The sequence below is a fragment of the Scardinius erythrophthalmus genome (genome assembly GCF_964197995.2).
Source record: "Scardinius erythrophthalmus genome assembly, chromosome: 10".
NCBI classification, from domain to species: domain Eukaryota; kingdom Metazoa; phylum Chordata; class Actinopteri; order Cypriniformes; family Leuciscidae; genus Scardinius; species Scardinius erythrophthalmus.
In genome coordinates, this window is record NC_138230.1 from 35593846 (window position 1) to 35608373 (window position 14528).

General features: G+C 40.9%; 1 protein-coding gene across 1 annotated transcript in view; it reads right to left on the minus strand.

Annotated features, from left to right (window-relative positions):
- zbtb10 (zinc finger and BTB domain containing 10) overlaps nt 1-14330 on the minus strand; it is an 18617-nt gene extending 4287 nt beyond the window's left edge. The window contains exons 1-3 of the mRNA XM_081377147.1: nt 13532-14330; nt 4678-5599; nt 651-826 (exon numbers count right to left, since the gene is read on the minus strand). Coding sequence (XP_081233273.1) covers nt 651-826; nt 4678-5599; nt 13532-14188 — 1755 coding nt within the window. The 5' untranslated portion in view covers nt 14189-14330. The remainder of the gene's footprint in view (nt 1-650; nt 827-4677; nt 5600-13531) is intronic.
- Nucleotides 14331-14528: the final 198 nt, after the last annotated feature.

Consider the following 14528-nt stretch of genomic DNA (forward strand, 5'->3'; position numbering starts at 1 on the left):
AGTAAACACATGTGTATAGTGTCAGTATATTGGATCCATCATCCGTGCATAATGACAGCAGCCTAACAGTCCTGCTGACTATGTTTTTAATGTTAATCAAACAAAGGACAAAAAAAAAAAAAAAATCACTACCTGCTCTTGACTGAATAACTTATGTAACTTTAATAAGGATTAATTAAAAAGGATGTTTAATTTATTCAGTATTTTATTACATTTCTGTATGTGGAAACTACTGTCAGACCTCCCAGAAAAACCTGAAAAGCACTGTTTATTTCATTTGTATCTTTGTTATATTGCATTATTTTTGCTTTAGCTTCTAATTTGATTATTTGCTTCAACAGATTATGATGACTGTTTACTTGTATTTAATCATGTTATAAATTTATATTAGTTAGGCTAGTAGTTTCAGCTGTGGTATCGAAATTGAATAGAGAACTGTGAATTTTCACTGGTATCTAAAATGTTGGTGTCATTACTGTCTATGTCGGAAAATATGCTCAACTGTCATGAAAATTGAGTCACAATGCACAAATTTGTTGTGGTTTTAAAAATAGGCTTTGTTTTTCATCAAAAGAATCGTTCTTCAGATGTTAGGGTGAAATGTTTCCGTGAGAGTCACCCACATACGAGACTTGATGTTTCTGTCTTACCAGGGAATGTCTCTTGACGTGTTCTCTGCGAGTGAACAGCTTTCCGCAGATGTCACAGCTGAAAGAACGCACGCCCGAGTGGATGATCAGGTGCCTCTTTAGTGTTCGCCGGTGCTTGGCAATGTAGTTACAGTGGGGACACTTCAGCTTATTAAGGGCATTTTCAGGAGCTTCACCTAGGAGAAACCACACAAACAAACAGATTCCCAGCACTTTTAACACCGGTTTCGGAGATATAGACAATTCAGCATGAGATTTAGCAGCAGACGTAGGTTGTCTTGTCAGAGACACAATTTTCTTCATTCGCATTTTCAGCTCTAATTGCAAGAAGTTGCTTTATGTGGCCGAGAGAGAAAATTAGTGCATGTCAGTGATGTGTCTGCATGTACCTTCATGTGTCACCCTTGCAAAGAAACAACCAATAAAAACACACTGTGAAAGTGTGCCAGTTGCCATGGGAACCTCATGCCAGAGGCCATAACTATATTAGTCTAATGCAATTTTCTACTGATAAACAAGCTGTGTAATAAGCAAGAGCTCTTTCCTTCTGGTCACCATTCCTGTCCTCAAAACTAAGCGAGAGACTACTGTATAGTTGGAATTGCAATCGCTGCATTTTGCTCCTGAAAACACTCATCCCAACACTCAAGTTCTCTTGGGAGCGCTGCCTCGTGACAATTAGACTAGAGCTGTCTGTGCAACACGGTATTTGGGGGGGTGGGATCCAGCTTTGTTTGAGCCAAAATGAGCAAAACAAAAGGGTCGTCAAGCAGGTTGCCATGGGGGTGATGAGAGCCAGATCACCTGGGAATTCAATCGAGGCCCTAAACACCACCTTGCGGACTAAAGGAGGCCCGACAGCAGCTGTGCTGTTCATTGGTGTCGGCAGGCTCAAAATTAAAGTTCAATCTGTTACTATGGGCTTGTCGGTACTTAAAACGGTTAACGATTAACCTGGAATCTCAATGGCCAGGCCCGAGTCATGAGACTGCTCAAAGATTGTGAAAATGCCCAGACTCTCCTCGCTGGGAATCTTACAGTATGCTGGATGAGACCTGCTAGGCCACAACTGAGAGATCGGTGGTAAATGGGCTCAAGGTTTTAACCGACCCCACCCTTTATTTGCCAAGACTGATCCCAACCCCCTAAGGAAACACCAACAGGCTCGAAAAGGCCCAAAATATACTCAATTACGCAATGACATGAATGCAAACGCTTTGAGCTAGTAACTGCACATTGTTGTTTTCAGAAAAGTATATAAATATAATGCAAGTGCATTAGCATTAACTAAATAACCACATTTGTAGAAACAATACCGCTCTTCTGAGAACTGATGTTCGTGCTTGCAACATTTTGGTGAGGTATTTTGATGTAGCTGTACTTTCCAGCCTTACTGTTCACTCACACTGTAACACATCAGCGATAAATCCTTAATTTCACATCACTATATGTGGCTATTTGTAAAGATCACGACTTTGTGTAAGGCAGCAACTGTAAATGTGTGTCTGTGTGGGTGTGTGAAGGCGATATGATGTGTAAATAAATGGGTGAAGCCCTAACAGTGGATCATCTTACACACTGTGGATTAGCAGGCTGGCGGGCCAAAGCCATCAGATCCCATTGTAAGTACCTCTGCAGTGGGTCCACTCTGCCTGGGTCAATATTTGGAATGGCAGAGATAGTTGGGCTGCATTAGCAGGATTAGGGCGGGACAGCCCCTGGCAGCGCTGCACCTCAGAAGAGGGAATCGGGGGTGGTGCCTGTGTATGTGTGTGTGTGTCACTACCGCAAATTAACACTCAACCGCCCTGTTTGGAAAGGACTCAAGCATTTATGGTGACGGATCCTGTTGTGTGATGTGTGAGAGAGAACAGACAGGGTTCATTCAGGAGCAACATGAAAAGTTTTTTTGAAAAGTAAATTGCCTGTCCACACCGAAAGTGAAAATGCCAGTGTTATTATTGTTAACTAAAACTTTTAAAAGTCGTTTTTTAATTAACTGATTTAGATTTTGAAAAAAAAAAATAATAATAATAAAAGCTAATTCAAAATATTAATTAATACTATAAATGAATATAAATAACACTGCGTGACAGCTACAGCCAGTTAGAAGATATTTGATGTTTAATACAGAGATGTGTGTATATATACACGCACGGAAGGTTTTTGATTTCTCAGTGGATGAAGCAACCCATAATATTTACAATACAATTATAATAAATGTAACATGTTTTGTAGTGTATAAATTATTTTTATATATATATATATATATATATATATATATATATATATATATATATATATATATATATATGTTACATTTATGATTATTGTACTGTAAGTATTATGGGTAGCTTCATAGTTTGAATGTATATATATGAGTTTGTAAATTGACAGACATTAAGCAATAAGCAACAAACCCCTCACAGGAAAAATGTGTGAAACACATGTGTGAAAAAGGAAGTGGGTAGTCAACGTGGAAGCAAGTACACAGACGAGTACGTAAGCATACGTAGGCATGTGTAGGCAAACACACCGACACACACATGCCTTTCAGGTGTGAGCCGTCAGCTCTGCACATTTAAGTGCCCTCAGGAATACGAGCTAAGTGCATTTGAGAGTGTTTAGGAAGCCTGAGGGTAACGTTTCCTCCGCTTTACTTCATTATCCTGCATTAGAGGAGTCGATGACGGGGAGAGAAAGCCACTCCTCAGAACCGCGTCACTTAAGACATGATACTATACCACACGCTGCTCTGCTTAATGGGGGCAGAGAGTTTGAAGCATGACAGCTCGGCAGACTGGAGATTACACAGGTTTTTGTGGTATGAGGTGGAGGGAGGGTCGACTCCCTTAATAAGGGCAGAAGAAAACGGACTGGCCACTCTAATTAAAAAGGGAAGATGGTCTTGTGGCCCTGAGCTACACAGGGCCTGAGGAGAAGCAAACATAATGCGAGACCTTGGCTGGATGCCTGCCATAGCTGAAGGTTGGGGCATGTGTAAGAATGTGCTTTAGAATTACAAGAGATATTCCTGCTTCAAAAGAAAGGATGTGACAACATATTAAGCTTATGTTTTGAACATCAGCTAACTTATAATAGTATAATTAATATAATATAATATAATATAATATAATATAATATAATATAATATAATATAATATAATATGAGGCACAGTAAAACCAAAAGAGGTTGATTCAAGGTCTGTTTCTACTACAAGTAATCTACTGCATCAGGCCAAAGTCCCTGAAAATCTGTTCACTTGGTGGCCGCATTTGCAGCGCCTCCTGACAGTGATATCACTCAAGACCAACTACCATCTACTTGAATGGAAAACACTGAAAACAAAGTGCTTGCCAAACTCACATTTTAAATTAGCAATACATGTTTCTTATGCTCAAATAGCATTAAAAAATGTGTACATTTCGGGTTGATTGGCCAGTCCTAAGCATGAGTTTCAGTACACTGACCGTTTCTATGGGAACCATAGCACAGTATGTACTACACAGCAGTGATGCAACGACTTTACCAATTGGTGATAGGCAGATAGTACAAAATTTGCACAGTATGTACTCTACATATCAAATTCTAGTAGTATGATAACATGCTATTTGGAAAAAGGCATGAGCTCTTCCTCAAGGCTGTGTATTCAGCCTTTGATAAACACTGATTATACCATTACCAAAGGCTTTACAGAAATGCATACTGGCCATTGTGTGAGTGTGAGAGAGGTGTCAAAAACACTATTGTCATACATGACAATCCTAATGACAGCACTGAAGTGCGCTGATGAGTCCACACAATAGGGCGGCAACATTATTCAAATAACCAAACTCCCTTGACCTGAGAGACCTCAATAGACATTTCCAACAAACAAGGAAACAAAAACATTTTTTATGTAAACTTGCTGGGTGTGTTTGTATTAATCACACATAAATTTGTAGTGACTGATGATTTGAATAGGACTTGGCTTGAAGAGCCATTGAGGTACCAGAACAGGAGAAAAAGGCATAATGGGTAACGTACCAGCATTCTCTGAGAGGTAAGAGAAGTCCTCTCTGGTGTAGGAGGCAGATGGTTGGATGAACATGCCCTCGTCGAAACCCTCTTCCGGCTCAGGTGGGATGTTGTAGACAAAGCGCTTGGCGGCCTGTTTTTTCCGTTTTCTGCTGCCCGGCTCAGGACGATCCTCCCTCTTGATGGCCACCCCTGTGCCGGGATCTGGACCGTTCCAGATGAACACCGGCCCCGGACCCTGCGGCTCCATCTCCGTGGACTCTGACGAGTTCTCTCCTCCCCAACTGGAGCTTCCCAATGCGCAACCTTCTCCCCCGGACACCTCCACGTCGCTGGGTTCATCCTTCACGTGTCCACTGGCCTTGATGGACAGCTTGGAGAGGATGCTGGTGGCCCAGAAGTTGCTGGGCTTCTTGTCGGCACCCTGGCAGTCTTTCGCCACCGTCCGGCGCTTGTTGTAATCGACCACCACGGAGTCAGGGGCTTCCTGCTTGATGCTTATGTTGAGGGCATCTTTGATGAAGGCGCGACAGGACTGGACCACCTCGGTCATCTGGAGGTAACTCGCCACGGACATCACCTCGATGGCATTCTGGCTGGTGAGGAAGAGGTTGCCGGAGTACAGGAAGTCCAGGATGACGGAGAAGCCCTGCACGGCCGCCACATCCAGGTGCGTGATCGTAGTTTGGTCACAGCTCTCGCTCTTCGTCAGGCAGTAGAGGGTCTTGAAGTAGCGGCTCCCGGCGACCAGGATGTTCTTGTGTGCCCTGAACATCTGGCCGCTCACCATGATGTTGACGTCGCAGAGGATGCCGCTCTTGCGTTGCTTGTCCAGCTCCTGCAGAAGCTGGTAGCAGTACGAGTTCTCGTTGGGCTTGTTCCTGTAGTCCTCCACCTCTGGGCTCTCCACGTCCCCAGGCCTTTCCATCTCCTAGTGGAGTGACAACAAACAAAAATGACAATCAGCATGAGTCTACAGTGTAAACACAACGTGGAGGGCAGGTGTACAGTGACAACTCTGACAATAGAACTGGTTTAACAGGCTGGAAAGCTGCAATACTGTGGGAACTATTGCACTGGTAAAACCCCCGCTTACAGGATGCACGCTCTGTGCGCCCTTGTTAATGCGCTTTAAGATGAGAAATATTTGGCCATTATCCCATCCCACCATCAATCTCCATCATCTGCTCTCACAATTGAGAGAGAGAGAGAGAGAGAGAGAGAGAGAGAGAAAGAGAGAGAGAGAGAGAGAGAGAGAGAGAGAGAGAGAGAGAGAGAGAGAGAGAGAGAGAGAGAGAGAGAGAGAGAGAGAGAGAGAGAGAGAGAGAGGCTGGAACCTACCAATGGGAGTGAATCTACACAATATATTTCTGGACTGCAAAGCAGATATCCTAATCCATGCTGAAATGTATATCACCCTACATTTCCCCCTCCTACCACACAGCTGTTTTTTTTATGCTGGAGTAATTCAGATTAAATCTATTTCTCAGGGCGGAGGCCTTCCAAGCCCCCTCCTCCACACTGCTGGGCTTGTCCTGGTAGATGGGGTTATTACTGTAGCCTGATCCAGCTACAGCAAGCCCAACCAGTAGTCAGAGGCCGAGAGAGAGAAAGAGAAAGAGAGAGAGCAACCCCATTTCTCCACACAAAGCCAGTTCTTTCCTCCAGGCTCATTGTTCACTACTGCTTAGTGCTACACTGAAGCTTTGTGAAGAAAGCACTTACAATTCCCTAGCACACTTAAACACAACTGGAATTACAAAATTAGAGCAGGAATAAAATTCTGTCATCAACTCCCTCTCATGTTCATCTGTATGATTCATTTCAACACAAAAGATCATTTTGCAAAGTATTTTCACACTGCTCGTTTGACGTTTTGTCTTTACAATATAATTAAATTAAATGTTGATTTTTTTAATGCCAAATCCAATACAGAAAAAACAGCAATACTGTTAAATATCACAAATAAATGCTATTTATTCCTTGAAAACAGTTGTGCTACTTAATGTCTCTGTGGAATCTGTGGTACATTTTTTTTTTAGGATTCTCTCATCAATAGAATATAAACATTTGCATTTATTTGAAATATACATTTTTGTAACATAAATGTGTAATGGTTGAATTGTTACTGAACCAAACTTCTGAACTGAACTGAACTGTACTAATGTCTAGTGATCAGGAGCTGTCAAGCTGCCAAAAGACCAAAAAATAAAAATAAAAAAAATAAATTACATCATAAAAGTAGTCTGTATTACTGCACTGTATTCTAAGTCTCCTGAAGTCATATTATAGTTGTGTGTGAGGAGCATATTGAAATTAAAAATGTATTTTTTTTGTGCAAATACTGCGTCTCAGTGTTGATTTCATTACATTTCTCTGTTTGTTTGAGAATCCTGACCAGCAACACAGGCTCAACCAATGGTGTGAGTTTGGGACGGTAATATCCGTTTGACCAAACAATGGCAGATATTTGCGTGTTTGGAGAACCTGTTTGAAAACAGCTTTTTGTGTTTTTTTTTTTTTTTGATAAAGGGTACATGGCAGGCCTGATTGAGAACTGTAGGCTATGCAAAAAGACAATTCTTCAATTCTTCTCTTTCTGGGTTACACTGACAAATATGGGTTTGGAATGACATAGGGTAAGTAAATGATTTTATGAGTAAATGATGAGAGAATTTTCATTTTTCTGTAAACTATTTCTTTAAAATGAAGAAAATAGTCTAAAAGGCAGCACTGTTGAGTTTAGAGGGGTCTGGTGGAGAGCAGGTTTGAAGAATGAGGAGGAGGTGGAGGAACGGGGGGGTGTTAGATGAGAATGAACGTTCGTTTGTGGTGTCACAATGTCCTCACTATTGTTCGCCTCTGTGTATCCAGAGAGAGAGCCTGACTGTGCGCCAAGCCAAGCTATGGTGAGAGGACAGATGAGGTGGCAGTCTAGAGTGGGTGTCAGGACATACTAGTCCAGAATTAACCTCCATTTCTTTCTCTCATATATGCTCACACACAGTTCATCCTTTCTCCAGATGTGCCACGTGTAAACGCACTACAAGAGAGCAGATGCTTTCTGAGGATTCCCCCCATTAAAATCAGTCAAAATGAGTCTGTGGTAACAGTTTGAAATTCGATATAGTCTTTTTCTTAATTGAATGTTTGTTGTTGTTATTGTCTACAGTTTTGCTACTGGGTCGTTTGCGTTCCACTTTTGCATGCCATTAAACTTTGCAAACTGTACAATGAAAGGAAAACACATTACTTTTACAATATCTATAAATACCAAAATTGTGATCTCATACAGTTGATGCTAATTGTGTTTCTCAGACTATTTTTTTTACGCTCACAATTGCCTGGATATTACGAGAAACCCTGAGATGCTCGCCTTTCATTGTACAACCGTTTAAAAATCTAGGGTCAGTAAGATTCTTCCTTTTTGAAAGAAAATAATACTTTTCTTCAGCAAGGATGCATTAAATTGATCAAAAGTGAAAGCAATAATACATTTATAATGTTACAAAAGATTTCTATTTCACATAAATGTTGTTCATATGAACTTTGTATTTATTAAAGAATCCTAAAAAAAAAAGTATCACGGTGGCTGTTGAAAATAGGAATACATCACATTTTAAAAATGTTGTTTTTAATTGTAATAAAATTTCACAATATGTTTAATCAAATAAATGCAGCATTGGTGAGGATAAAAAAAATTCTTACCAACCCTAAACTCTTACTAAACGGTGTAAATATATCAAAGAAAAAAACATATTCAGAATGAGACACATCAAAAACAAACAAAAAAGGAAACTGGTTCTTTTCTGTTTAAACATGTCGAATACGAAACTCGCTGTGGTTTCTCTTTCTGGTTTCCAACCCGAGACTTTCATTTTGATGTGAAACGGGAACATTTTACAACCACTACCAATACCGCTGCCGTTCTCCTGTGCTACAGTTGAACAGACAGCCGTCTAAAGCTCTTCAGGCGACGAGTTGCCAACACCCATTGTACACTTCCAACATGTTCCATTCACTGGCGTAAACCAACAATAGCTCCCCAAAATTTAAACACATAGCCTTCAGCTACAGCGAGCCGTGCCTTTATCACCTACCAAGGCCACAGTGAGAACACACTACACAAGTAGCACGTTAGGAGGACATTGTGCCTCAGACAACAGGGACGGCGGTTTTGTTTTCCTTGCGCATAGTCTTCCTGAGCCATCCCAGCCCCTGAGGCCAGCGCCTGGTCCCCTCATCCAGATGCATGAACAATACAGCAGTGTGCTTGACCCAAGGTGTGGGAGGGGAATGCTAGGATCTGGGCCTCCAAACAAAGAGCAGGGCTCATCGATACAAAATTCCTGGGAATTCTCCCCCACCAGCACAACCACAAGCACCAACAACACAACAAGCCTCCCAATACACACATATATCACAGCGGCAGACAGTACAGGGGCGGAGACCCTCGTCTTCACTGGAGCTCACTAATAGCGGGAAGAGGGGCCAAATACTTTGAGGGCGAAGTCCAGACTGGAGAGTGAGGCAACCCAGATACCCTTCTTTAGGGGTAATTGAATTACGGGAGTTTGATATGGACCAGTGAAGAAATTTAGCCCATTATGACGGACAGACACTGCACTGAAAAACATAATAGATCACAATTATGAAATTGGCTATTGGAGGATCAGAACAGCCTTTCTTTCCCCGGACAGCAGACATCCTAATGTTTCGCCCAATTTGTCTACTTTAAGACAGATACTATTCATCCACGATCTCGTGACCTCCATGTACGCTATCATACTCTTTATTTCCTGAGATTTCAATGAAAAAACACAAGTGTATACATACAGTACCAGTCAAAAGTTTGGAAACATTACTATTTTTAATGTTTTTGAAAGAAGTCTCTTATGCTCATCAAGCCTGCAGTTTAAAAACAAAAAACAAAACAAAAAAACAGTAATATTATGAAATATTATTACAATTTAAAATAATGGTTCTCTTTTTTAATATACTTTAAGATGTAATTTATTTTTGTGATGCAAAGCTGAATTTTCATCAGCAAGTACTCCAGTCTTTGGTGTCTTATGATCCTTCAGAAATCATTCTAATATGCTGATTTATGATCAATGTTGGAAACAGTTGTGCTGCTTAATATTTTTATTTATAACCTGAGATACTTTTTTTCAGGATTATTTGATGAATAAAAAGTTAAAAAGAACTGTATTTATTTAGAATAGAAATATTTTGTAACAATATACACTACCGTTCAAAAGTTTGGGAACAATAACTATTTTTAAAATAAATTAGTACTTTAATTCAACAAGGATGCGTTAGGCTAAATTGATAAAAGGTGATGGTAACGATTTATATTGTTAGAAATGTTTTTATTTTGAATAAATGCTGTTTTTATGAATAAATGCTGTTTTTATGAATAAATGCTGTTAACGTTTTACTCATCAATGAATCCTGAAAAAAGTATTCCAAAAAATATATTAAACAGCACAACTGTTTCCATCATTGATAATAACTGAGTATCAAATCATCATATTAGAATGATTTCTGAAGGATCATAAGACAACAAAGACTGGAGTACTTGCTGATGAAAATTCAGCTTTGCATCACAAAAATAAATTACATTTTAAAATATATTAAAAAAAGAGAACCATTATTTTAAATAAAACTATTAAAAATAGCAATGTTTCCAAACTTTTGACTGGTACTGTATACTGTATATATATATATATATATATATATATATATATATATAAAATATACAGTAGTCAACATTTGAAGTTGATAAAATCAAAGTTAAAAAAGTTCAAACAAGAACAGGTAGGCTATTGTATCAACCTCAGTAAAATACAGGGCTCCAGACTGCGACTGTAGCGACCAAAAATATTACTTTGCATGTATTTTCGTTGAAATCGCCACTGGCGACAATATGAATTTAGCCGACATGGTATGACTAAAAATTTCGTGCCTTTTTATCTGCATGTTCTGTGATGAGTAGCCCATCACATCTTTTGTTGTGCTGACGTAATAAAATGAGACGACGTGCAGCAAAGTTGCATGTGGAAAAAAACCTCAGAGTTTTAGCGCCAACATATGCATGGGCATATGCAGCGAGAATCAGCTTTCAGCATCAGAAACATTTATTATTACATTATTATGGTCTGTGACACTGGCTCAGATTCTGAACAATTCCTTGTGACCGTTTGTAGTTCTCAAGTTGTAAAAGCAATTCAGTTCCTACTTTAAGTGAATCTTAGTTCCCAGGACATCCACAAGATGGATGAAAATGCTGAAGCTGTAAAAGGAGGGCAGACGTGACAACTCATGACAAAATTAAAATATGTTTATTCTTTTGTGGCACTTAAAAAAAATTATTTGGTGCCTATTTGTTCCCCTTATTGGAGGAGCCATTGGCTACTTAATTTTTTTTTTTGTCTGTAGCCCTGAAAATAACTTTTTAGGAAACCATTTCTGTGCTAGGTGGATATATTTATATAGCAAACTATGATACATCATACAGCCGACCCTATAAAAGTACTAAAAATGTATGGTAATGTAATGCCTTTGAACTATTTGAAAATTATAGGTCTATATATATATAAAAAAAATGTAGTGACCACCATGAAATCAATATGGGCAATTCTTGCTTTTTATGGGATATTGCAGTATTTATTATGAATGATTTATGCGTGCACGTAATAATTATTAATTTTATTTTATGTGCCTTCGTAATCTTTCATCAAAATAACTTCCTCTCCCTCTTGCATCGACATCTCTTCTCTGATGACGTGTTTACTGGCGTGAGGGCGGGACAACCTGTCACTCACATGACATCACAGCAATAGCAAACCACAACCATCCAACGACCCGATCAATTCCCAATGGACAAAATGAAGTCCCGCCCTTCATTCATTCTTGTTTGGGCTGTTTCGCTCAGATATACGTCACAATAGACTAGAAACTTCCATTTCATGCTGACTTTAATAGACTAAATGATTGTCCTACCCACAACCTCAAACAGTCATTGCATTATGAATCACATTTTACACTTTTAATTAAAAATGACAAAACATCCCTGGATAAGGATATATAGGTAATTTATATCATGATGAAACAGTTGTCAAATATTAAATGTTCAGCTACTTCTTACGACACAGTTTTTGACTTTTAATACTTCATCGCTCGGCTTTCGTTGAACATTAAACCCCGTCTTCTTTGATTTGATTGACCATTTCAATCATTCTGACTTTGACGAGCGCTGACAGATGATCACGGACCACTGATGCAGCTCAGATGTTATGTCGGCGTTGTAAAATATTTTAGCAGTTCAGTTATTACGCAAACTCTTCCTCTTTTTCTTTTCGGCAGGCTACGCCAATGCCTCTTGCTTGAGTAGCGTACTGAACTCAACACAATTAAACACAAAAGTGTTACCAGCTTTTTGCAAAGTTTAAGAGTCGCAAATCGTACCAGTGCACATTGAGGTCAAAACGCAAACAGGTTGCAGGTCTGAGAATGTCCCAGAATTTTTTATTAAAATATGTACAAACAATATAAAATAAATCGCAGATATGTGCATATATGTGTGTTATACACTGTCTACTTCAGTGTAATAAATGTAGCACCACATTAACTCCATATATTACGCAGAAACGACAAAAAAAGTATTGTAAAAAAGGTTGACTGTCAGGGGTCACTTGAAAGTGAACAAACAGGAAAGCGTAACAGGGTTCTGATCTGCTGTAGAGTCTTAACCCCTCTGTTGCTAGGGAGGCGGCAGTAATCTCTCCGTTCCTTCCTAATTAGTGAGGGGTATAAATTGAGTTAGTGAAACACTTTGTGTCACCCTGATTAGACTGACTGGACATTATCATACAGCGCAATCCCAAGGGATTCTACTGCAAAACCAGGAACATGGCATCTTTCTGGATGGCAACAGTCATTATGTGACTTGATAAAAGACAGGGAATGAAATGCATTTTATCAAATATCTTAAACGACATGATTGGGAATATTCAATGCATCCAGATCAAATACGAATTATATTTCATTATTACAGTGCATTGTAATTACAAAAGTGGTTCTAAGATGCTGATATGATTTATTCAATCCTTATCTTATTCTGTTCATTGCAGTGTCGTTACAGATGACATAATTCACTCCAGCCCAATGTAGCAAGTGACACACACTATCTATGGATCTTGGGGAGTCACCTAACACAATGCCTCTAATTTAGGTGCACTAAAAGGGGAGGGTGAGATGTGCCAGAGGTCACTTTTTACAGCGAGGGGGTTGGGAAGGGGTGCGGCTCCCCAAAGGTAGCAGGGTCAGGCCCTTTCCATTGTGTGACCTCTGTGGCAATCAGGTTAGTTACCATGACAACCAGGGTTGATAATTACAGTGCAATGCAGGAAACAGTCAAGCAAACGAGGACAACATTTTGAGCCACAATCTCTTTTGGTCTATTTAATAAGGGCTATCTGCCATTACATTCCACAAAATCACCTAAATAGAAAATGTGAGCATATAAAAGTGGGATTATCCACCTATAATCGGCGGTCCAGTTTCTATAAGGCTTCAAATGACCGTACAAATACCGATTTAAATCACCTAGAAGTGAGTCTTTCAGCTCATCTCACTAACTGACAGCGCTGATCCAGTTAGCTCGCACATGCTAACCTGCTACCTCCGACCTGAGTCTACTTGCTAACAGACCTGTTAGCTCGCTAAACAGCATTCCCGCTCCAAAAAGACACGGAAAAACATCAGCATTCGTTAAGTATAGAGCGAATAGCACAGCCCAGCTCGGCTCCGTCGCCTATCCGAGTTTCCCCGTCCCCATTATATCGCAGTGTAGACGTACCTGTCTGGTCGGGTCATTCCTGCCGTGCTCCGAGGACAGGTGATGTCTCAGCAGCAAGGCCCGCTTGTAATTCCGACTGCCTTTTATCAGCTCGTCGCTGTTTTTGGTGGCGATGTTATGGCACCAGGAGCAAGACATCAGTCCTGTTTCCTGGCTGAATTTGAGCCAGGGAAACTCTAGCAGCCAGGAGTCCTGGAAGAGCGAGTGTTTCTGCAACAGTAGCGTCTGAGGTCTCATCTCCAGCAGCGGCTTTCTAGCGGCCGTTTCCTCCGCCTCTCCCGCGCTACCGTCCTCCCGGTTCACGCCGTTACCGGTCGCCCACTTACAGCCCTCGGTTTTCACCATTACGCTGTTTAAAGCGCCTTTGTCATTATGTTTCCCCGCTGTCCAACTGCCCCCTTCCGGGTCTTCGTCCTCCTCCGGCTCCGTGCTGTCGCTGACGGACCCCCCGCCCTCGACTTTCCCCAGCGATGGTCCTTTCGCCCCTAAATCCCTGTCGTCCTCTTGATCCGGCCTGTTCCCGTTCAAATGTCGGTCTTGACAAGCCGGGGCCTCACAGCTGTTACCGTTGCTGCCTCCTCCGACGGCACTGGCACCGGTGACGGCTAATCCACCTCCTCGGAAAGCCAGCGACCTGCGGCTTCGCTCTCCGGACATTTTCTTGAAATAAATTATAATCTACACTTTCTCAACAAAACAAAACTCCGATCGCAGCTCTGTTAAATAAAGTATTCCGCATGAAATGAGCCGTTTTCCTGCGCTCCGGCCTTCTGGTGAGAGTATGTAGGTTATGCGGAAATAAATAGGGGTTTTAAAGGCATAATGAATTTCAGGGTTCTGTCTGCGTCCGCGCAGGCCCCGCAGAGGTCGAATGGCAACGACTTCCCCCACAATGCATCTCGGTCAGAGGGAGAGGGAGGAGGAGGAGGAGGAGGAGGAGGGGGGGCTCGTGTTAAAGGAAGATGGGGGTGACGACGAACAGCCAGGGGTCTTTTGT